General features: G+C 37.1%; 1 protein-coding gene across 1 annotated transcript in view; it reads left to right on the top strand.

Annotated features, from left to right (window-relative positions):
- The first annotated feature begins 8,806 nt into the window (after positions 1-8,806).
- Rorb (RAR related orphan receptor B) overlaps positions 8,807-26,490 on the top strand; it is a 175,789-nt gene continuing 158,105 nt past the window's right edge. The window contains exon 1 of the mRNA XM_051194072.1: positions 8,807-9,465. Coding sequence (XP_051050029.1) covers positions 9,459-9,465 — 7 coding nt within the window. The 5' untranslated portion in view covers positions 8,807-9,458. The remainder of the gene's footprint in view (positions 9,466-26,490) is intronic.

The following is a 26,490-nucleotide window of genomic DNA, read 5'->3' as shown; positions in this document are numbered from 1 at the left end:
GAACAACCTACATATGAATTATCAGACATGGACTTTAAAACAATTCTATGTTCATATGTTAAAGAAAACAGAAAAAGAGATAAAAGATTACACCAGATAACTGGAATGTATGTAGGATGGCCAAATGAAAATTCTGAGACAAATAATAATAATAATAGTAAAACAATGCAGTAACTGGAATAAAACAACTTAATAGATACATCTATCAACAAAATGTAAGGAAGAAATATCAGTGAGATAGATGTTATGTAAAAAATGTCCTGATGGAGTCTGGGAAGGAAACGAATATAAATTACACTGAAGTGTGAAAGGTATGTGGTACATGATAAAAAGTTCTAGCATGCACAAAATACCAAGTCCATCCTGAAAGTAAAAGTAAGAGAACTGAGCAAGAGCTATGTGAAAGAGTGTGAATCAAGAACATTCCAACTGATGAAAGACTTAAGCCATAGATTCAAGCAGTGACACAAACTCTAGCTAATGAAAAGAAAATTATACCCAGAGTGGAGAGAAAGCTGAGCTGTTAAGAGCATATATTGCTCTTCCAGAGGACCTGAGTTTGGTTACAGCGCCCATATCAGACAACTTACAACCATGTGTAACTCTACCTCCAAAGTAATTTTTTTATAATTCTCTTATTAAAAAAATAAATAAGGAAAGGAAAACATCTGAGAAACAATGACAAAAAGTCACACATGAACCATAAAGGAAGATATATTCTCTTCAAGGGAACAGTATTCCAGTGACGCCTGACTCTTACTCAGAATGATATAAAACAGAAGACAATAGAATCATAAGAATAAAATATTAAAAACAAAGTCACCAGGATAAAAGCTATTTTTAAAGTAAAGCAACACAGATATTCCTATAGCATCAGAACCCAGGAACATTTCGCAGCAGCAATCTTCTAACAAGGACCCAGAAACAGCACCATGGAAATATCCCACGAGGAAACACACACACACACACACACACACACACACACACACACACACACACACACACACACACACAAGAAAACCAGAAAATCTAAACACGGGGGAAATCCAAAGGAATATGGATGATATAAAATTATGGCAATAATATTTTCAAGAGGTTCAAATATATGCAGGGTTAAAATGAACAATACTGGCCCTAATGGAATTTAGTAGTCAGGTCTGAGTGTTTAACAGAGTTGGATGTTCCCAGTCCTGGTTGGAATGCACATACTTGATAGTTTTTATTAGTCTTAATAAACCACAGACATGTGATTTTCTTCTCCATGGTGTGTGTTGAACCTTCCATTGCTGTCCTAATCATTTGAGAAAGATAAGTTAACAAAGGAGAAATTTACTTTGGTTCAGAGATTTCAGTATACTGTGACAGATGGGTGTAGGGAACCAAAGTAGCTCATGGTGTGGCATTTCAGAAGCAGAGGAAAGGGACTGCCGATGCAATAGGTTCTCTCTTCATTTCCTTATTCATCTAGGCCCACAGTCTATGCAATGATGCTGTCCACTGTCGGAGCATCAGAGCACTTCATCACAAGTGGGTCAATCATCCCTGGGCATGTTCTCACAGACACACTTAGAGATGTGCACTCTCTTCGCTACATCTCAAACCATTAAACGGATATTCAAGATTAACCATCACTTTATTGAAAGAACAATGAAAAGAGATCAAGTCAGTATATGAACAGAAAGGGAAATAAATATTTCAAAATTACTGATTCCAATAAGAAAGGAGGGGTGGGAAGGGAACCAAAGTAATTGGGAGGGAAACAAATTGAAAGGGAATCATGTAGTAAACATTAAATTGAGTGGCAGGCTTTTCATTCACGAACTACGTAGAAGCAGTTGGGTATGACAGACTGGCAGTTATCTAAATGAGTTGAATGTTTGCCAATTCATGAAACAGGTTTCCCAAAGCAAATAGCTGACTATAAAGTTTTGAGCAACTAGATAGCAGAGTTGTGCAGGGGAAGTATGCTGGGCCCATGAAGTTTTGAGCACTATGTCATTATATCTTTTTGTCTTCTTGGGTTCACTAGCCTTAACTTGAATACTGCCCATCCCTCAGCCTCAGCACCCTACCACCACCACATGTATGTATACATATTTGAGTTCCAAGCAGTGTCTTAGTCAGCTCAGTCCATTGTAACAATAAATCACAGACAGGATGGTTTAAACTATAAACTTTTTTCTCACAGTCTCAAAAGCTGAGAAGTTGGAGTTAAAGTCACTGGCCAGACTCTGAGATGAAGGCAGCTGATTTCTTGCTGTGTTTCCACCTGAGAAAGAGGAAATAAATAGAGAAGCTTTATCCTCATGACCTCATCCAATTCAAATAGCCATCTAAAGCCGTCTGGTCTTAATCTCTGGGTAGCCACTGAGTGCTAAAAAGTCTGTGGAAGAATGTAACATGAATACAAATACATGGTATATAATAGGCTAAGTAACTAGCTAAAGCTATATTGTTAATTAGATGTGAGATTTTAAAAAATTGCTGTTTTTACTTTTCATTTCACTTGAGAACAAATGCACTTAACTGTTACTACACATGTCATTTGCTTTGAAAAGCACAACTTTTGTTCCACATGGCTTTAAATGTAGCCACGAGACAGGGAGGCATGTTAGCAAATGTGTGAAACAATCTTTAAAATAGCATTTCTTGGGTCCCTTAATTCTAACCCAAGTTAGGCTCTTATTCCACCACATTTTACTAATCATGTACTAATTATCTACAGGCATTATATAGCAAGGGTAAAAGAATACTAAGTTGTTCCTTGTGTTGTAGAATTAAAATTAGTTAAAATTTATTTATCCCTTTGATTTGATAATGATAAGCGAAAATACATAAACTAACACTCTTATTGCTCTATAGAGAAAGCAAACACATGCTCTGACAAAGACTCACAAACAAGTGCTCTTTGACTAGAAAGATGATGGGAGAAGTTGCCCCTAATAGCATGACATTTATGCCAACTCAAATTCAGAACTAGGGTAACCCTCTTATATGTTACCTAGACTAAAATGCATCTGAAAAGGATAGAGGCACTTAAAATAATTATATAGGATTTCAAGGCAATCCCTAGTTTATATTCTGAGCCAAGATAAAGGGCATGGATTATTCTTTTAATGATTAAAAAAAAAACTATAGTCAACTTAGACTTTTGAAAGTTCATTTCAAATAGCTTGGAAATTGATGGAGTAGAAACAAGAATGGACGTGGCCAGATAAAACCTTAGAATATTCTCCCCATGCAGGCAGGAAAGGGTTATTAGCTTGACTTGATGAGGCACTGAAGGAAAAAAAAAATTCAAGATAAATCAGCCACAATGAAGTTATACAAAACATTACATTTGTATTTCAATTCATATTTTACCAAACATGCAAAAGTTTCCTTAAAGTTTTACCAAGAAATCTGAGAAATCACTTACAACCAACACTGCTGGGGCTATAAATAAAAGATAAAGTCATAAAGAAAAATTATCTCAGTTATCACTACTTTTCTCCTCTACCAGTTTTGATAGTTCCTATCATTTTTTACATTTGTATTGATTTATTTATGAAGTCTGTTAGTCTTTTTCCTGTTGACTACACTGCAAATAATTCCCCAGTCTATCGATTCGTTTGGGAATCTTCTACCACTCAAAATGTTTACTTTTAACTTATATAAAGAAAAATACATATTTTCTCTATGTATCATAAAGAACTAACTTTATTTAGAAAAACTGCTTCTGTCCACAGTATTATATGAATACATATAAATGGAATTCTAGTGCTTTTTGTACATATTTCAATTTCAATTGCATAGTATTTGTGTTTTCCTCAGTGTTTGAATGTCCTTAGGGTCTCACTGCCACTTTAACCAACATCTCTCTCTAACTCTGTATGCACAACACTCTGCTGGATGTTACAGATGACATATAGAAAACTCAAGCTTATCACAATGGCTTCCTATTTAAAGAACTTCTCTGCCATGCTTATTCCCTGGACATGCTCATTCTTCCCACACTCTTTACTCTCCTGACTATGGCTAGTCTCCTCCTTGACCCCATCTCCTTGCTCCCTATAGTCATCAGGAGACATCAGAGTTTCCACCTGCAAAATACTTCCCGAATCATGCTTACCTTCCCACCCCCACCCCTCATCTTTACTGGTGCAAGCTTAATTCTGGGTGACACTATCTCTGATATGAAAAATTTATTATGAATTAATTCTCTAACTTCTGTGATGAACCTACTTGGGCTATTATTGTTTGATACATTTTCATGGTATCCTATTTCCCAAGTCAAGATTCACTGTCCTGCATTCACTGTCATTTAGTAAGTAGAGCCTGCAAAGGCTGTACTGTGAAGGGCCTGGGCTCAAATGACTGTTTCTTTATTCACTTGTGTATTTTAACCATTTACTTTTTGCCAAGCAAAATTCTAAACTCTGTCTATTTAGCGCTAACATAAATAAAATCAAAGCAGGTCCCATACTCTTGGAATTTACATTTTAGTTTTTATACCTTAGCTTGAACTTTGGATCCAGCATTTTCAGGTTTGGGCTCTTTGACACAGAGCTTCCTAAGCTTCTGTTGCTTTTTGGGGACATTGATGTCAGGGATATAACACAGAACGGTCAAGCTCTAGAGAGGGACAGAAATTATATGATTCATCCAATAAAGCAAATATTAGCTCTTCTTATCTCTTCTTTTTCTTACCTATATATTGTTTTTCTTTCTCTGAACCTTGTCTTCCTCATTTCTACCCTTGTTCATTGGGATTAATTTGTGTTTTATTTAGCCCATGCTGCATTTTCTCGTTTATTGTAATGCACAAACTACACATTTTATATTTGCTTTACATTTTTTCTTTCAATACTTGTCAAATATGTATCCTAACGTTAAAAGGAAGAAAAGCTGAAAGTGCTAACATTATAAAGATTCTGTGAATGAAATGAAAAATAATAATGAATATAAAAGTAGGTAAATTTACTTTTGTAGTTAAGTAAGCAATCTCAACCCTTACATTTTCTTCCCCAATTTTTGAGAGTTTAAAAAGCAAGAAATTCTTGTCTCCATTTGCTATTAGCATCCACTGAGTAGAAATCTCTCTGTCTGACTACAGTTGTGCAACCTATGGTGCCCAAAGAGGACTCATAGACTCCAGGAATCCTAGACTCCTGTGCCCTTAAAGCTTACCCTCTTAAGTAGGAGGCTCAGCACCACTCAGATGCAGCTGCTAGAGCAGTAAAAGTCTGGAGCCCCAGAGGATCTTTAGAGGTATACCAGATAACATCCAACCTAGAACAGAAATATATGTCCAAGCATCTTCATCAAAACTTTTCACTGATCCCTGTCTTGAATGCCTTTATTAATGTGTATTTCAAAGCTTTATTTTTTCCATATTCAATAGTCTCAAGTGTGAAATTTTCTTTTTTACTGACCTTTATGTTATTTAAAGGTACACACACACACACACACACACACACACACACACACACACACACACCCTAGTAACACGGCTTACTGAATGGTGCTAAAGACAGCCAATCTTCCAGTCATTCCTAGTACAGATGTCAACATTGCCAACATTCTTCCAAGGTTTATAACTATGTAAACACTCTTCATATATAGACTAAACCAGTGTCAAATATAATGAATCATGACTTTCTCCTTTTCTTCAAGTATTTTAGGGTTGCCATCACTCTAAGCATCATCTTTACACTACCTGGCTCGCTTATATTAAAGATTTGTTTCCTTCAGTACATATCACATCATAAATACTCCGAGGCCTTACCTGAGGAGTGCCAACATTACAGACAGTAGATGCACATGCAGCCCTAAGTGAAATAATATTTATGTTGAGATTGAGTACAGTGTTGTGTCTCTAATTGTCATTGAAATTAATCAAAATTGGTCCACCAACAAAACATACCCAAGGCCCAGAATCAAAAGCAGAGTATAAACCCTATAATTACTCAGCTCCATGATCATTCTAACAAAATTACTCACACTGTATTATATGTGAACAAGAATATTTTATGACTATACTATTTTATACAATTTGAAATATGAACATTTGTTATGAGATGTTTATAAACACATCACATTGTATACAAGTATTGTGTAAACTCTTAGAAAATGTTGGCTTCCTTAATTAGAATTCTGAAAACTTATTCTTGATTGCTAAATGGGTCCTATTCAGTTGAAATAAACGTAAAAGTTATATAAAAAAAAAAAACATTGACAAACTCTATTTTTAAAATTTTAGCAGGGCCCCAAATGTCCCAGATCACTAGATTATAGCCAAAGATCAGTGCTTATGTTACCATAAAAAAAGAAAATAAATACTTCTGCATCGCCATGTGTATAGAGTTTAGAAAATTGAAATAAGTCTTTATTTATATACTAGCATGATTTTGATCCAAAGCTGTAGGATCTTTAAAATACAGGGCAATAACAGGACATCAAGAATGCTAGTCAGTACCTACATCGCTAGTGTAGTAGAAACCAGAGGCCTCAAACCAGACCAATAACTCTTTGCAATGAGCACTTGCAAGTAAAGGTATATGGACATGGAAAAGGGGGTTTACTGCATGACTCACTGTGTCACACTGCAGGTTCCATGGTGAGATTTTAAATTTTCCCCTTTTTGTTTTTCTTTTTTCTCTCAAATGTTGTTCTATTTGGGGGTAGGGGTGGAGTGCAGGGGCTGAGGACAGATGAGAAGGGGTTGGGAAATTAATGGGATCAAGATATATGATGTAAATGGCTGGATAAAATCAAATATATTTTAAAGATAAATGTGTAAACTTGGATTAACAAAACAAAAGCACATAAAAATGGGCATAGAGGAGTTCATTCCATATATGTGTTTAGTGTCTTTTTCAAAGGCTAAAGAAGATATTCCATCAACAAAAATACATTTTAGGATTCAATAACTGATTAGAAACTTAATACATAAAAGAGTTAAATTTTTGGATTTTAAAAGTCCCTCTTTAATGAGAAATAGAAATAAGAAATAATAACAATAGCAATTACAATGTTTACAAAGGATTTAAAATTTTCACTATTCTTATGACTCTGCTTGAAGTTCATAAAATTAAAATGTTACAGTCACAATTTGTTTCTTAACTATTTTATATGCAGTAATTTTTAATGAAGCAACTAAATTAGGCATAACTTACTGCAGCTTTAATGTAGTTATGATGAATATATTTTACTTGATTAAAAATGATAAAAACTAGGGAGCCTTAAATATTATCTTAAAAGATTAACTACTGTGTCAATTAAAAATCTAGGAGAAAGGTATTTAATAGGAATAGCTATCCTGAATAATACTTTCCTTTTGTTCGTTTTATTTAATTAATGACTCAATCAATTTTTCCTTTTTTCCACAAAATGTTCCTAAATTACACATGGGCTTGCAAATGGAAAGGCACACAGAAGGGAACACTGGTGAAGATTCAAGGAGTGATTCATTTCTTATTGGAGGGGCAACTAATTGACAATGTATACACAGGACTGAACAACCACCATTCTACAACATATTTTGTGTTACAGAAAGTAGAATGAATAAAACTTGCAAAAAAAAAAAAAAGTCAGTTGTTTCCAATGGGTGTGCAATTGAGTCCTGTCTCTATCTCTGTGCTTTCTAACTGAACAATCAAGCTTTCTAACTGAACAATCAAGCAAACTTTTACACTTTCAGTCTTGTGATGACCGATTATGCAAATTATTAATACGGTCCCTAACTACACAGAAGGAAATTATGATGCCACTCATCTATATGATGTGTTTGCTTCATCGACTAAGAGGAAAACTATGCAAAGAAACAGTTTGGCAAATGTGCTTCGTTTTTGTTTTTGTTTTTTGTTGCTGTTGTTATTTTCAGAATGCAAGTAAACTGTCATGGGTGACAAGTTTCATCTAAGGAACATGAGTAGCACCACTATTGTTTTAGTGTCAAGCTCCCCTAAATGGGTGTCTCAGAAGAGCAACTAGCCACGTGTCTTGCTCTTTAAACCTTCACCAATTGAACAGAGCCACACTGTCTTGCCTTCTATTCGAGGCTCTTTGCCAAGTGACCTATCACTGAGGTGACCACAAAGCCAAATGAGCCTGTCCTTAAATCCTGAAACCAGAGGTCAGAGGATTTCCGAATGCTAAAAAAGTTCATGTCCTTGACAAAGGAACCTGAAACTAAGGAGAAGGAAGGGAAAGTGAAGTAGAAAGGGAGAGAGAAGGGAGGGAAAGGAGGGGAGGAAGGGAGGACCAGAGGCTAGTCAGTTAGAGTGAAGAGAGGGAAACATTGGAATAGTCTCTGAAAGAAGCTGCCCAGAGCTAGAGGGGTGTGGTTTTGTAGTCTACCTCTGAAGGCTGAAGTGTCCTGACTCAGTCAACCCCTGCCAGAGGACCGGACGTTAAGAGACTCTGCAAAGCGCTGCTGTAAATACGAAACTCTCCAAAGGCTATGTGAGAGAGGGACAGAGGGTGCAGCCAGCCGGCGGGTCCCGTCGGCTCTTGCCTGCAAAGAACCCAGTCTCCCTTTCTAACTACTGGAGTCAGAAGTGAACGTCACTCACAGATCTGCCTCACCCCCAGGCACGCCACACTCGGCCCCGATCGGACCTCAGACAGGACCATCTCTAATTCCCAGTCTGGGTCCCCACCGCCTAGGACACCAGAGTTCACGGCCCCGCCCCCTGTCCTGAAGCCTTCCCCTCCCCCGCCTTCCCAGCCTTTCCACGAGCTGCGGGGCGCTGATTGGCCATGGCGCTGACAGGAGGCGGGGCCAGGAAGTACGGCCAAACCCGCCCTCGCGTATAAGCCTCTTCTGCGCTCGCTCTCTCCACCTCTCTCCTCTTTCTCTCTCGCTCCCTTCCTCTCTGCAACTGAACAGTGAAAATTCACATTGTGGATCCGCTAACAGGCACAGATGTCATGTGAAAACGCACATGCTCTGCCATCCACACTGCCTTTCTTTCTTTTCTGTTTCCTTTTTTTCCCCCTTGATCGTTCTCCCTCTTCTTTGTAACTAACAAAACCACCACCAACTCCTCCTCCTGTGGCTGCCCTTCTCCTCCTCCTCAGTCCAAGTGATCACAAAAGAAATCTCCGAGCCCGAGGCGGTGGCATTTTTTTTTTAAGCAAGCACACTGGAGAGAAAGAAAAAAGAAACAAACAAACAAACAAAAGCAAAACAAAACGCGGGCACCAGCCAGCCAGAACATTTTTTTTTCCATCCTGCCTGAAAACAAACAAACAGCCATCAAAAACAGTCATCAGCAACAGCATCAAAACTGTTAGCATAGCGGCGGCGGCCACCGTCACGCTGTGGCCACGACGTCTGCCTAAAGGGATGCTTGTCTCGGCAGAGCAGCTCTTCTCGGACCGTCTTCTTCCCTCGTGCTGAGCGGGATTTTTGGGTTCTCTGGGGTTCGGGCTGGGAGCTTCATGACTACGCGGAGCAGGACAGCGGCCACACCATGCGAGGTAAGCGAGCCCACGGGCGCCCAGGGTCCCCAAGGCCAGTCAACTCTAGCCAGACCTGGAGCTGCGGGTTGGGGGGAGGAGAGCGTTCTCGGCCCAAGGGAAGAGAGATTGGCTACGCGCAGCGCCCCGAGTTCGGTTCGCAGGTGGGACTGCAAATGGCCTGGGCTTGGAAAGTTGTGGGAATGTGTAGAAGGCTCGGGACTTCGGCAGGACGCGGGAGGGCGCTTTTTGGAGACCGGGACAGCGCTAGTCGCTTCTCTCAGTTCTGGATTTGCTCTGAATCTTTTCTGCGCGTCACTCTCTGGTGCGCCACAGGACACTGGATAGAGGAGAACAGGAAGCGGGATGACTGCGTAGAGGCAGCTGGAAGTCGGGGCCACGCTGTGGTCTCTGACCGCAGGTGAACAAGCCGGATAACACTGGGCCAAACTGCCAGACTCAGGAGTATCCCAGTCTACGTGCGTGTCCCTTCTCAAGATTAGTAAACACGGGATGCTCCCGAAAATTGGACTCAGATGCCCATGGCAGGACCTTCCCCAGATCCCCTGTTCCCTTTCTGCTTCACTCTGGCTGAGGCCCCTCCCCAAAAAGAGTTGCTAGGAGAAAGTTCAGGAGACTAGAGGCTGTGTCCGAGAAACCAGGGGCTCGGTCTATTTTGTGAGATAGAGGGCCGCAGTGGGAACTAGAGCTAAGTGCACCTTCTGTCCAGGGCCACTGCCACCAGCGGCGGTGAGACCTCAGGGCAAACGATGCTGCTCAAGTGATCCGCTGGGATGACAGAGGGGTGTCACCTGTTCTGACTTCACTTGGGGCTACCTGCCCAGCTGACCAGGTGGGACTTCAGGAGTCACTTTGTAGATCGCCTCTCCTGTAGTACAAATTGCTTGTGCTCAGTGTCCTGGACCCCTCCTCTCTCACTTTACAATAGGGCGCAACTTCCCTCTTAAAGAAGCCATCGGATGCCCTCCTGACTTGGACATCTGCACAAGTAGGGACACTCAGCCCCAACATCCAAATGTCCCCTCCATGGTATATTGTGTTCCTATGGGAACTTTTCTCTCTGATTCCCAAGTCCCTCCAGACCCTAAAAACAGAAATAGGTGATAGTTGAGTCTCTGAACCTTTCTGCCTCCTGGGAGGAAGTGCTTATAGCAGAACACATTTAGAATAGGGCCCACAAATGTCAATCTTCAATCACCCCGCTGCCAAATCCCATGCACTGCCCCTACTCCCTTTAAGGGGGAGTGGGCCCGACCCCTCAACCTGACCATCCTCGAAGAGCTCTAGGACTGCTTTGACCCCAGTGGCATACAGATGCTGGGGCCACCGCCTTGGAGCCTGGGCTGTGTAGGTCAAGGAAGGAGGATGGAGGAAAGTTGTCCATTACCCGTGGGAATAAGGGACAAAGGTGTTTTGGTGAGTGTCTTGATTGACACTGCAAGTTAGGATCTCTGTGTTTGTGTGCAGTGACAACAGCTGATTGTCCCAGTCATGGGATAGTCACATGCTCCACTCTCCGAATTCTTTCAAGAAATTGTACTACAGGAATTGGCGCCGATAGAGCCTTTACTTAGTGAGAAACTGAGTTTTTGTTTATCTTTTTCTGACCTACCTCACCATCTCACACTCTTTCCTTTCGGTTCCCTTCACTCCCAACTGAAGCTGCCAGCTAAGGGTTTGGCTTTTTGTTTAGCCCCAACAATCCCCCTCCCCCATGGCTAGGTTCAAGCTACCTGGGGGGCCAGAAACCACGTGCCACAGTTGATCCCCCTGCACTAATCCTGTAGTTGAGCTGTGTACCTCTTAAACTACAGAGGGATGGAGGAGAGCACAGCTTCCTTGTGCTTACCTTGACCCTCTACGTCCGCTGCTGCTTCAGGGCTGGGTTCCCTAGAAGACCCCTGGCTGCTGGCTTGAAGGATTTAAGGCAAGAACTATTCCCAGTGTGAACCCACACTTTTGTCTCAGAGAAGATCGGGGTCACCAAGCTGCCCAGGACAGTTCACTAGGTCTAATCCGAGATGACTCCCCTGAGGCAGCCTGAAGGGAAGTTGGTAAAGAAAAAGTCAGTGTCTCTCTAGCCATTTTGCCTCTCTAATGCTTATCTCTTACTCATTGCAGTCAATGCCTTGTTCATCCCACCTTTTGGCTGCTTGTTCATTAAAGATGAAATAAGAAGCTTTTTGGAGGTTCAATGCCTGGTATTCCCCTGGGGAGGGAGCATGTAGAATGAGACTATCCAGAAGTCTTCTAATAGTTGAACTTGAGTGTCAATTAAGACATGAGACAGAAGAATCAAATCATCTTTCCCTTGTACAGGGCTCTAAGCAGACCATTGGAACAGACTCTGCTGGGGGAGGAGCTGCCATTAAACTTGGCTTTGCCCTTTGCTTGTGAACATGTCATCTACTCCATACAACACACACAGTCTCCATTGCCAAGTGGTCCTGTCAGAGCTTTAGCTTCACAATTTGCTTTTGGAGATGGCAACTGTCCTGAGTCAGGTCATTCGCCAGACACAAAGGATGTCTAGGATAGAGCAGTTTCCCTGTGGGTGTATGGACGACCTACCCTGAGAGGAGACTAAACTGCCTCTGCTTAGGGCATTTGAGACTATTTCTGGGGAAGCTGTGTGGTAAGTGGGGTGTTGAAGAGGCTCTGATTCTTGAGGTCATTGCCCTGCCCTGCAGCACAACCTTTCTGACCATGTCCCAAGTTCCAGCCATGCCCTTCTGTCTCTTAAACAGGAGGAGGTTGCAGCTTGATGGCCCACAAAACTTTGTACCTTTGTCTGTGGGAGGGCATCCTATGAGTTCAGGGATGTTTTCTATCTGTAAAGGGGGAGAACCTAGGAAGGAAAAGAGGGAGATAGCACAGTGTGGTTATGCAAGGCTCCTTGTAAAGTAGTCTGTCAGTTGTTTATTACAAAGAACACCTAAGTGTTAGCTTTTCGGTGATGCTTCTGCATAAAATCCCACTTTCCCAAACAGGAGCACAGCTGCCACTGTGAGCAATAGGTCCACAGCTTGGGAGGATTTAACTCTGGTTTTATTCTTGCTGTAGACAAGGAGGGGCTTTTATTTAAAAAAAAAAATCTAGATTCTATCATTTACAAGTATTAAATTTCTGTTGCCTGCTAAACTTTAAAAAATAATAGCTTGCTCTCTGAGATATGACTACCTTTGAAAGTATAAAGTGTCTGAATATTCTTAGATGGTTTTTCTTAATCAAATCATTGCTCTAAATTTTCTCTACAAATTCCAATTAAATGACTTAAGTTAAACATTTCTAACCAATATCCCACCTTCTACATTTAAAAAAAAATTGTTACCAAAAGGACATCCCTGCCAGTACTCCGTTAATTTCTGCCTATTCAGAAATCACCAATGAACTGTCTTTCTAACAAGAAAATCAATCACTCAACAGTTTTAAAAAGAGTCTTAAAGCTCTGTTTCAAGTATTGTGGGAAAATACAGAGCCAAAAAACTAAAACATCCCCCTAAATGGTTACAAGTTCACCCACCTACCTTGCTCCTCCCTCGACAGCCATGGTGAATTGTTAACTATTGGGATACAGAAATGTTAGACATCTTGGAGATGAAGGTTAGGCATGGGTCCACCTTAGCTTTTATATTTAAAAAAAAAATCAGTAAATGTAAAGGTGAAAACTGAGTATCAGGCTTCATAAACAGGATCATAAAAATTATAACTCCTTTGTCTGCACTTGCCTAAAACTTATAAATCCTTATATTTTCCATTAGTGACAATAATTTCTGAACAGTGCTCTGCTCTATCACTGTCAAAGTGGTTTTATGTGATAGTTTAGCATAAATAACTCATCATGCTATGCTCTTAACCAAATATAAATATTAATGTTAATATTTATTCATCCTGGTACAGTGCCAAATTCTAAATTATTAAAAACCTCAAAAACTACCCATAAGTTTATTTGCTCAGGTTATTCTTTAAATTTGTGTTTCCAATTCACAAAACATAATTTTAGAACAAAAAAGGGGATGAAAGCACCAAGAAATTATAGAGAATTTGTAGTTAGTGTTCATTATACCCAAATCTTGTTAAAAAAAAATACTGGTTTTTCTAAAAGTAACATATGAAAATATTGAATATAGGTAGTTTTTCTCCATAAAGTGACAAATAAATGTTTTAAGCTTTGATTTCTTATGTTATAAGCATGTATTCTCCTTTCAGGAAGATAAGACAGACTATAGAGTTTTTATGCATTTTACTGCAACACTTATGAGGAATGGAAATGTGACTCACAACACACTAATTAATTTACTTACATCCATTAAGTATCTCTAATTTAAGGTGAATATTGCAGGTTTTAATAAATAAAAAGTTTTAAACAATTCTAGTAGGTAATTCAGCTTCAAAACATTATACATGAGGCTGCTCTGATTATAAAAATTTACAAGGTATGGATTTAAATTATGCACGGTGACATCAGTGCCACCGTGCATTGGCAAAATCTGTGATTTGCAGTAAAGAGTATCAAGAGATACGAATATTAACAATGAATGGAAGGGTTCAAGTTCTCTTCAATTGAAAACAAAGGTACATGAGTTTGTACATTTTGAGCACAAAAGTAACTGAAATAATATCATTCTGGTAGAATAAACAGAGATCCTTAGTGTTGAGCCATCCCTATGATTACTCCACAAATCTAAGAAAGTAATAGTTTTTATTTATAGTGACACTAAGTTAGTTGATGTTAATGAAATACTGTTTTGTGTTAAAAATATATAGGAAAGTAGATATTAGAGAACAAATTGTGCTTAAAATTAATTATGTCTTTTTTCCTAGTTCCACTCTCCACCCATTCTTATCTAATTCATAAATATTAAGCCCAACTAATGAAATGTCTTTAATGATGTAAAGAATTGTAGCCTTTGATAAAATGAACACTCTACATAAAAAGTATTATTCCTGTAATTTTGCAATCATCTTCCAATTACAGCTTCTTGCAAATATTTAATCTGACTTTGAATAGAATCTCTGACTTAACAGAATTTCTAGCAGATAATAGCAGTCTTCAGAGGCGTCTGTTGATACACACTGATATGCAGTATGTATATGCATGTGCCTATAACCACCCACTCAGACAAAAAGAATGAATATTTGAGAGTGAAAATCATTCTTATCTTTGCTTTCACAATCCAGACTCCAAACTCAAACATATTTACAGAAACAGAATGGCTTCCCAAAGCGTTCAGAAAGGAGATGTGAATATATGTGCCACTTGAGCCGCATAAAAAGGAACTGTTAATAGCATCTATTTATAAATAATCTACACAAAACTCCGTTTTACTGCCTAATGATAATTAGAGGGAAAGGGAATCAAAGAACTGGGGATTGCCAAATAAATAAAATATTCCCTCTCAAATTAAACAACAAATTCATAGATAACAAGGCTTCTGCCATGAATTTGAAGGATGTCTCCTTTGTAGCATAAGACAAAGGGAGCATAGAGGAATAAATATTGATTGAACTAATCATCTGATGAATAGAAATGAGATTTACCAGTGCACCAATATAATAGACTATGTTAACCAGTTCTTTCATGGCGCATATGCTGCCCTTTCAACCCCTGACCTCTTCCATTCAGTTCTTAATGAGGGAAACCACAGGTGTTATAACGGTATTTGTAGTGAATGTAGCTAAATATAATAACATGTGGTTAACAAATGGCATTGTGTGTGGATTCTTATAAAAGAAAATACTGCGTTCACAACATCACAAAATTATAGTGTACTTCAAACTATATCAAATTTTGGCTTGCTCGGGTAACCTTTAAGATATCGTTACTATCCAATCATCAATATTTCAAGTACCATATTTAGGACTCTATGATCCTTGCAATTTCATTAATGCTTATCTGAGGAGGTAAAAAGATGATTCAATATGTATTTGCCCCCATGGCTGTATATTTTGCAGAGTAAATATTAAAAAAAAAAACACTTAGAGGGTACAGTATTTTATAAACATGGCTTGCATTCTTCTTGGTTAGTGGCTGTTTTAGAAATATTGAATATAAATAATAGCTCTATGATACTTCATAATTATGATGTTCTTGGTATAGACATATGTCTTAAAAAGCCAAAACACATCAACTTACTCAAGAGTGTGCTCTGGTTTAGGATGAATAGCAGTTTGCTTTGAGTTAGATATGCCCATCTCTGCATAGTGAATATTGTATTAGTTGGCTTAGTATGCTGACTTTGGAAATTAAGTTATTAGAATGGGTATTTGTCAATGTCATTTTGTGTGTTTGGTTATCACATTTGTGATCTTGGGTCATATTTCTCTAATTTAGACAAATTATTGACTTAAGCAAAGAAAGAACAATTTAGCCTGGTTGTTTACTAAGTGATAATCTTCGCGATGAGACTGTTTATTATTGAATAATCATGTTGACAAATATCTTGCTATATGGACCATGTAGATGATCTGGGGTATCTCAGGAAAACAACTATACTGGTTTTACTTCATATAAAGGCCTTTTTCATTATATATTTCAAAAAAATCGAATTTTAACTATATGTTTTTTTAATTTTGTATAAAGTATATAATCAATCATCCTGTTTTAAAATGTTGTTATGTCAATGCCTAAACTTCTCAGACTATGCTGTGAGCACATCACAGACTATGCTGTGAGCACATCATAACAGCACAGACACCCTGTTTTAATACCGAAATAAATTTATAATAAGCAATGCTCCCATAAATAGAGACAAAATATAGATTCTTGTGTTATTTTTCTAACAAAAAAATTTAAATGCTTTTAAATGGATATTTATACCTCTGCTTTACACCTCCTAAACATGATTTTCTCCTGTTTTGAAAACTACCAAACGTACTGACCATTGTACTTCTAGAAGCTCAAGATTAAACTCTCATGTATGAGAAGGAATTTATTTTCTTGAAGTTGTGTCCATTGCTACTTTAATTTTAAGGGGAAAAGATCAAATTTGTCATCTTTAATATCCACATCAATACCCATAAAAAAAATGAATGTGAGTTCCACACACAAGAATTATTTATTAACAATCTACCCAAGATAAACTACATGAATAGATCCCAAGAATGCTCAGGTTGATACAGTGGTCCATTTGCTTGGTCCAGGCCTTGGTCTAGAGAGAACAGAGGCAAAATCAGCAAGAAAATAGTGAGGGGTTCATTTGGTGCTCAAGTCTCACAGATAAATTGGTACAAACATGGCCTAGAAAGATAAAAAGAACCTTGCTTTTGGTTAATTTGTTGATCTGAATGAGGCCTATAAAAATACTGTCTAGTATATTCCTCAGTTATCATTTGTAGTTGGCACCAATTGAAATGAGCTTATTATGAAAGAACTATTGAGAAAATAATGTAATCCTCTGTTTAAAAAAAAAAAAAACAGCAGCATTGTTTTCAAGTATCTCAAGCAATAAATAAAAAAAAAAAAAAAGAAGAAGAAGAAAAGAAAGAAAACCTAAAGTATTTATTAGTTAAAACAAATACTGGGGACAAATATCAGTATGAAGAAGATTATAATATTTTGTTGTTCTTTGTTTTAAATTTCTATGCATTTTAACTAAAATAGAATCACAATACTTCCACCCTTACCTTTGCTTTTTCAAGCCCCTTCCACCTCCCTACAACTCATTCCATACCCCCAACTCTCAAATTGAATGTCTCTTTTTCTTTGATTATTATTGTGGCATGCAAATGTATATGCATGTGTATATACCTATGTTACTTGTTTTTTAAGTACCACAGCGAAAAGATAAGTGAAAATACAGTACACATATATTTGTTTTTACACATGAAATTCTTTTTTCCAAATAAGGAAATGGCTGAATATATTGAATTTCATTTTCTTTAATGTTTAAGCTATTATCTGAAGGTAGTGATACCACTCTGGGGAGTGTCTTAGATTACCAGATATCAAGAAAAATAAATCCACCTCTGCAAGAGAATGTTGTAGGCAGTGGCTGAAGGCTCCCGTGGTAGTCTTCACGGTCAAGGCCTCCTCATTTTGAAATGACAGTTTGCCTGCTCTTATCTTATGCATTAGCTCTGTGAGCTTCGTGAGCTTCATTAAGTGTTGTGAGTCCTCACCCCCATGTTCAGTCCACTCTGAAACAGCGGAGAGATCGAGTTTCTGAGCCTATGAAGCTGCAAAGCAGGTCGGGCTGGGGAAAATTCACTGCAGTAAATGTCACCATTCCAAAGCTCCAAGCAGGCAATTGTCCCCACTGTTGGCCATAACCCCCTGAATTAGCGAAAATATTGTTTCCAAATTTCTGCATGGAAAGCAGCATTGCGGTCATACTTCACAGCCCTAAGATAAAGCATTTAGTTTGATGCTGTTTGTTAGATAGAATTTACCATACTGAGGAAATTGGGTCTTCTGTTATAGCAACATCCAGCTAAATGATGACTATGGGTGGTCTCTGACCTCTTTATTTCTTAATACTAGAAGAATTCAAGAAGTAGTTCAACAACCTGATCCTATTTCTTGGAGCTTCTCTGAAACAGTGAAAAGTTAGGAAGTCACTCTATTTTTTTTTTTAAGTAGATTTGACCAAACAGTTATTTTATAAGACAACTACTTTTCTAAATACTGCGATTTCTCTCTGGTCACACTTGACATGATTTCTGGTCAATGTCCTGTTCTGGGTGGTAAATACAGAGTTTGGGCTGTCATTTGTAGCACACGTCTAGTTTGTTTCTTTATTTGTATGTTTACTTTAACTTGTAAGAAAATATGTCTAGTACTTTAAACTAATTAACAGCGTTAAACTAATATTCCGATCTTTCATTGGAAAGACTGCTTAAAAGGGCAATCTTATTAAATAGGACCAGTGTATTGTTCTCTGTAATTAATTCTCCTAACATTAGATCACTGTTTTATTTTTATTTGCCTAAATAGTATAGTGAAACTAGTTACTTTAAAAGCTTCAATGAAAATGTTAAACGGAACATGTCTAAGAAATGAATTACAAGAGTACTTTATATAGTTTTAATAGTACTTTATTAGTATGAAATTCAATATTAGAAACTTACCATTTTTATTCTATGATTTCAGACAGAATAGACACCCAAAATGTATTTTTCACTCCCAGCTGTTGACTTCCAGATTCCAGAAAGAAACAACACAAGTTGAAACACACACGTGTTGACTTTGTAATGAATGATTTGCTATTATTAGGATTGTTGAATCAAATAACAAGATTATTTCCCAGAGTGTTTTCTGTTAACTTGCACATACATTGTGCCTGGCATATGCAGAGGAGTTACACACTTTAAAGAAAAGAAGAAATCTCTGTCCAATTCCCACAGTTGTTAAATATGAGCAAATGCTGCACAGTCTGGTAGAACAGAGGAAGATTTACTGGGAGAAACGCGTCATATTTTTAAGGTATGGTGCTTCCTGGAAATAATTTCCTTCCTACAAAACAAAATATCTTAAATACAGTACTTAGAAGATTTGAGATCTCGATATATTAATTAATTAGCTTCTTCTCAAATTAGTGTAATATACTAGACTCCCCCTTTCAAAGCTGACTACATTTTAAAATGATATTAACTCTTACCACATTCATTCCTGCATATATATTTTTACTATTTAAAAATATGTTAGATGTCAAAGAAATTGTACCTTTGAATAAATGAACCAAAGGACAATTCAAAAATATACCTATTAAGAGTATTAAGAAGTCTACGTAAATACCCATCATGGTTTTGTTTCAATTTACTTACTGATATTACTGAAGATTAATTCTGGCTAATGTTCAAATCAGAATAAATATACATTTACATTATTAGCTTTAGAACATGTTATTTCACAAATAAATATATTCTAAATTAATTCCCCCAGTATTTTGTTGTATCCACTTTCTCCTTAATGAAATTTAAATCTGTCTAACATGGTTCACTCGAGTGTTAGTTGACAGTCAGAGGTAAACCTTTTTCTCATTCAGAATGACTAAAATGAAACGAAGGAAAAAACTGTATTTGGTACCTCACATTATAAATGCAATTACAGAAGACTTAATATGTGTAAGATACAAAGCCCTGCAAATAACATTCTCAAATAGAAAAAGAAAAGAAAAAAGAAGGAGGAAGAGGAAGAAGAGGGAGGAGGAAAGAGAGGAGAGCATGTTTCCTTACGCAAGGTCTAAAGAATTCATCAAACACTATTCACAAGAATGTCTCAGGTGTCCACTGTTGTTTATGTCACTTTTTAAATACAAAAAAAATTGTCTCTGGTTGTTTAGAAGTTAATTAAAATTACCTTGAAATGAAGGCTTCTGACTCAGAGCCTAATTCTATTTTTAGTAATCTGCAGTCTAATCTTATAGAGAATTCTGTTTTTCCAAACTCAGCATGCATAGTGGACATTACTAATAAAATTTGTAAGGCATTAATCACTTGCTAACTATGGATGTAAACTTTACTGCCATTTGGTTACTAAATCTCTTAAGATGAAGTTTTCATTAAAACTCTAGCCAATGATTTGATCACATGATGAAGAACCACATAATAAAACTGTCTATGCAATTACAATGTACCTGTTCTCCACAGTTTTTACTCCCTGAATAATCATGATGTTACTTACCAATATGAGGAAGAATTAAAGTAAGTATTAAAAACTACCTTCAGGTTCTGACTGGGCACTGACTGGCCAAAACAATAATGAATCCAAAGTGTAAATGGCATATTTTCTTACTGTAATTTTTCCATTAGAAATTTTAAACATATAATTTCATAAATCCAACTCTGCCTCTCTTTATATTGATTTCAAGTTTTAGTGAAATTGTCCATTAAGAATCTACACTGACTGCAGAGATACAAACCTGGGAAATATCTCTGGAGCTGTTGGGGACTGATAGGACATTGCTCTCCACTCAATTCCTAACGTCTCTTTCAGTCTGTGATAAATGTGCTTACTTGTCCCTGAACTTGTCCAGTTGTCTGTTTTTAATGTCTATCAGAAAGCCGTGTTTTCCCTTTACACATAAAGATCTCAAACAAAGCAATGGGCTGAAGAGCCTGGCGTACCACCACTTACCCACCTAAGCTGAAATCTGTATGACTAGTATCAGCACCAGAGGCCCCTTCCTGTTCTTCTATGCTTTATACAACATATTTATTAAGGAAAGAGTCTTGGCACCATTAGGAAGGTGCCATATCTAATTGTGCCCAGCGATATAAAGGGGAAAACCAATTACATTTGACATTAATTCTAAAGAAATGCAGAGTTCCACTCCTCCTTAACAGCACTGCAATTTAATTTGTTTTGCATTTGGGTTGTAACAGAATGCACCTTACATGAAACTATCATTTACGTGATTAATTTTTACGGTTTCAAATTAAGTTCATTTATGTTTCTTTAAAGGTGTGATTGTTAGCCAGCTGTTTTAGGCCTCCTCACTGTAAACTGTACTATACCGAGAATGGTGTAAAATGCTAGCACTACCCTGTTATTTATACTTCAGGACAGTAATTAATCATATTATATAATGATGCTGACTCCTGTAGTCATCCTAATTTGCCCACAGATACTACTCAAAAGAAAACTGCACATACTGGGTCATCTTCATCTCATTTTGCTTTCTAGCATAAGGTTAGAAAAGACTGTAGATCTACCTCAGGTGATCCTTTGTTTTGCTTTATGTAAAATACCCTCCCTGCTAGCACTATTTCAGAGGTAGTGACAGTCTTCCCCAAAATCATTAATTCTGTCACTCTTTATACTGTGGCTGCTATTAAGGAAAGTTCTGGAAACATTTTTTAAAGGAACTAACTGTGTAAAGCTGAGAACTGACAGATGCAACCTCATCCCTGTACTAATGCAGCAGCAGGGAAAACAGTATAATAATATCTTGCTTGTTTATTGCTCAATAGATCCCAACCAGCTTATGTAGATACTATCTTGACAGTCCACTCAGCAAATCTTGTGAGATATGCTAGACAGGTATGCAAAAATAATAGATGTAGGGAGAAGAGTCAAAGAAAACTCTCAAATGGAAACAGAATGCTGTATAAAACCGCTTAAGCTTCCAACTTCTGCATTTCAAAGTAGTCCCAAAATTTAAAAGTGTAAGTTTCTGGTTTATCTTTAAAAACATGGCTAGTGAGAACTTGGGAAAGGGACTCAGATTCGAGTATTAAAGAAGTAAAACGACGGAAGTGACCTTTTCATCAGTCAAGTGACAGTAGGTGGCATGGCTTGAGAATCGGTGTCCTTGTGTGCTATGGTGGCAGCTCAATTATACTAGTACAGCCTTTAACATCAACCCTTGCAGTATTTTGATCTGTCTTTTAATCTTGTTCAACTTTATCCCATGTGAGCTTTCTGCCAGTGATCTTCATCGACTGTTTCAATGGCTCAGTGTCTTCTTCTGGTTCTTCTCACAAAGCAATAAACTGAAGGCCTTGGCATTTGTGGACCCTGCTCTGAAATGTCCTGATAGTTAAGCAAAGCATCATGTATTCATTGTATATTCTGGAATTTTTTTCAAAGCCCATAAGTGAAAATTTGGGTTATTCACCTATATATGTGAAAATGTGTGCATTTATACATAGCTGAGTGAGAGCTTGTATGTATGAATGCTCACATGTGTGAGTTATTAATATGGCTCTTAAAAAATCATGGTCTTTGCTCCAGCAATTCACCTTCATTCGTGGAATCTTTATGAAGAACAAACTAAAGTGCTAACAGGAAGTTATTTCACTAGATACAGCTGTAGCCTTACTGTGTGCTCTGCAGTGATTCAGAGAAGATTTTTGTGCTGTGCCCTTTGTGACACACCCGCCACTTGCGTGCATCCACTGTGCACATGTGTGCATTTGTCCTGTATTCTATATACCTCAGTATCATTGAGCATATATGTTTACCTGATAATATACTTTAGAAAATTGGTTAAAATGGCAACAAAAAACAGAATTCCCTGTGACCAGAGTTATTAAGCCATTAAGCCATTAAGAAAAACTGTAAAAGTTTACATGGTACAATATCTAACTTACATAAAATGCTTAAAGCAAAATAGTAAACCCCACATCTGGAAACTTAGATTTATTTTTATTATTTTCTCCTTTCATTTTTTCCTGTATTTTACAGTTTTGCATGTGTAGTCACTATAAACTATTTTAAAGCAAGAAAGAAAACATTCAGGGATAGTAGTAAGACAGTATTTCGTCTGTGGTTCACTGTATTTCAGTTTAGCTGTTAGCCTGAAGTACCTAGTATGCTGATAGAATTAATAATGGAGGCTTAGTTGGTCCTTAAAGAAATTAACTTTCTCATCCATTCCTTAACATTTACAACTGTCCCTAATTTAGTGAAGAATTGCATCCCAGACACTATACTGAATGCTGACATATATTCAGAATAGAATCATCTCCATGTTTTAAAGAATTTAGTTTCTCCTCCTCATCCTCCTCTTTCTCCTTTTCTTTCTCCTCCTCCTTTTTTTCCTCCTCCTCTTCTTCTCCTTATTGAAAACCATACTTTGTTTCAAATTTAAGTAAAAAAGGAAAAAGTGAAATCTGTGTGATACCTAAAAACGAAAAATACTAAAAATAATGAAACTAGGAGGAGAGTGTGGAGTAGGGGGTGAAAAGGAGGAAGAAGGTACACTAAGACTTCCTTCATCATTGAACAAAGGAGAATTCTGCCCTGTTAAGCTCTTGGTGAAGGTGAATTAATACCCCCCTTTATGTCTCTGAAGGTTCATATTAATTTTTGAAAACACATTGTCTCAAATGCAGGTGCAAGTAGTAGGATACTCACATAGCCAGCTTTTCTCCAATTGTGTCTGCTGAACACTCTATGATATCCCAGCAAAATACAAAGGCTTTGCAGTACTAAGAGTGCTAAAATACCAACCAATATTGACAGGTTTGGGTGTCATAGTAGAAGAAGACAAAATAATAAAATGATTCCTGCACTTAGCAATGGGAAAATAATTTAAATATCCCTGTGTTCTGTCATAGTTGGAGAATCCCATTGCATCCTTAAATTTGTTGTGAGCTCATTGACATTTAGTATTTAGGCCCAAATTCAATGATTTTCACCTCCAAGGTAGCTATCATACATTAATAGTAACAGCTCTAGGATAGTAGTTTCAAGTAGGGTGTATTTTCTGACCAAGAAAATGTATTGGAAATTGAATGTAGGCTTTGCCCAACCACCAGGAAATATATGGTAATGTCTAAAGATTATTGCAATTGTGACAACTGAGATGGAGTTCTGAACAGAAGAAATAACAATAAACATCACAGCACATGGGAAAACCCCTAGAGCGAAGAATCATCCCCTGCCATACAAATGTCAAGTCCTGACACCAAACAACCTGCCACAGAAGTCTGGAGTTTCTGAACATTGTGGCTTCCCACATTATATTTCCTGGAAGAGTTGCAACTTTCCCTCCCCCTGTCCCTGCACAATAACCCTTTTGCTACTCCAAAGAAAAACTGAACTCTACTCACTCTAAGAATTTCAAGATGCCTTCTGTACTAACAGGACAGGTTATTCAAGTATTGATTGTGGTACTGAGATAATGAACGTGTTTAACAAATGAACAAGACACTCTTTTGCAAGTCAGATAGGTTCTATTTCTCTGCTTTCCACAAAATTAAAAAGAAGCTATTAGTGTTGTCAGCTACAGATTATTCAAAATAGTTTTAGGTGACAGAATGCTTTATGAGTTGAAACATCTACTTTAGAAGGAGCTGGAAGATATAAAAATGTGACTTCAATTACTATGACTAAATTAGCTCTACTTTGGTCAATATATTTATATAAATTAGGTTTTTAGCATGTATATTTGTAAAAAATAATCCAAACGTAAAGTTGATAATAAAACCACTATATTTTAGTAGTAATAGTAAAAAAATGTATCAGAAATAAATTGAAGGGAAAGGTTCTGTGTCTCTTAAAAGAATTAATTTCTTTTGAAATTGTTTTTGCACTTAGTAATGTAAAATGTATTACATAATTTGACATTTTTATCAACCCAGAAGAAATTTTATCACTGAATCAGTATTCACAGTTAAAAATGAAGGTTTTGACATAAGCATATAATTTTGTGGTATAAAAGTATGACTTCCAGAAGAAAAGTAAATACTATGAAACTTCAGTTAAAGTATTTAAGTATTTTCTCTTCAAATCTATGATATGAATATCAAAATATTGTGAAACATAGACTTCATTGGTATATTTTAAAAATGATTCAATTTTACTTTAAAACCTAAAATTATTTGGAAACGACATTCTCTGCACTAGAATTATAAAGGCCATAAAGTTTGCTACTATGGTCATACCAGGATTAAAAAGATGCCCGGGGGCCCAGGACTCTAATCCCATGGTCATCCACCATGTTTTCTCCTTTTCTTATTAATCTAGTATCATAATTCATTAGTGCAACACCTGGGCAACTATTTTACCCTCACAGTGATAACCCATTCTCAAGGCAGTAGCTTCTCCTAATGTCTAGGCACTATCATATCAATTTTTGGACAATAAGCAACTGTTTATTTTTATTCACATTTTTAAATCAGCTGTTCCTGTAGAAATTATAAATAATCTTAGAATTGTCGATCATGGGATAGAAGAAGCTCCATACTCAAAGAATAGGAGCCATTATATTCCTCTAGACTACTTTGTATTTTCTATATGTCCCATTAGTAAATATTTTAAACTCAGGGGTTCATGCAACTTCTGTGGCCCTCATCACAACACACAATGTCAGAAATTTGCAAAGTGGCCATAGACCAAGTATAATGACTTATTTATTGTGGCTGTGTTCCTCTAAAGCATTATTTACAAAAATAAAGTGGGCTAGATCTAGGTGGGCAATCATTTGCTGGCCCCAACACTTCACTGTTAAAGCACTAAAAACAGGATTTATGTCTAAATTTTGTGTTCTCATATCCTGAATCAATAAATTTTAAATTGATACAAAAATTTAAACCTTAAGAAGATATTAAAAAATATGCTGGAATACAATGAATGATTGAAAATAAGAAAAGATTCACAAACTTAATATTGCTTAAACAATAGAAAGTGCTGTTGACCACTGTCAGTGGGATAAGATTAACACACATTATTCATATACTCTTCCTATAGTAAACAATCAATTATAATTCAAGAATAACACTTCACTTATTTCCCTTGATTATATTTTGTATCATTTGGATTAGTCCCAAGGCTAAATTCACACTTATCTATAATAGGTAACTGAAACCACATTAATTATGGTTTATGGACGCTAAACAAAATATCAGGCAATTAGCAAAACAATTATCAAATATTTGATAGATCTGGAATATTTTAAGTCATTGGAGAAGATCCACTGAAAAACATATTTTTGTAAGCAAATACTATGCTGGACTTCTTACCTGCAGTGTTCTGATATAATTCTAGCAAATAGTAACTATGTTACTCATGTAGCAAGTGAGAGATAAAAAAAAAAGTATCTGTTATTCTTATATCTAATAGATGAGGAAACTGAGATATTGAAGTCAGAACACTTCTCCAAGCCATATATCAAGTAAGTGCAAGCCTGGTGTCCAGGTCCCCTACCTCTTGTGACTCTAGTCTTACTCTTCATCTAATGCTTTTCTTGATAAGTGGATCCCCAGGGCTTTAAAATGACAGGTATGAATTGTAATCGCAGAGAGTACAGTATAATATGGCACAATTAAATGACACATGTAATCTCTGAAAGCTAGAGGAGTACAGAAAGTAAGTAGATGCCACTGTGGCTAGGAAGAGGATAACTGGAAGCACTTGTTATTCAATCATATTCAGTCACTTTTCAATAAAAAATAATCATTTTCAGTAAAATAGCATATTGACCTCCTAGGGGACCAGCAAGAGTCTCCAGCATTAAGCTGAGGTAGTCTGAGTTCCAATCTGCCGCTTTTTTTGTCAGTTTTTTTAGTGTCATTGACGTGTGTGTGTGTGTGTGTGTGTGTGTGTGTGTGTGTGTGTGTGTATGAGAGACAGAGAGA

The sequence above is a fragment of the Phodopus roborovskii genome, unplaced genomic scaffold (assembly GCF_943737965.1).
Source record: "Phodopus roborovskii unplaced genomic scaffold, PHOROB, whole genome shotgun sequence".
Lineage (NCBI taxonomy): Eukaryota > Metazoa > Chordata > Mammalia > Rodentia > Cricetidae > Phodopus > Phodopus roborovskii.
The sequence above is the reverse complement of the archived record's forward strand: the minus strand, read 5'-3'. Positions and strand labels throughout refer to the sequence as shown.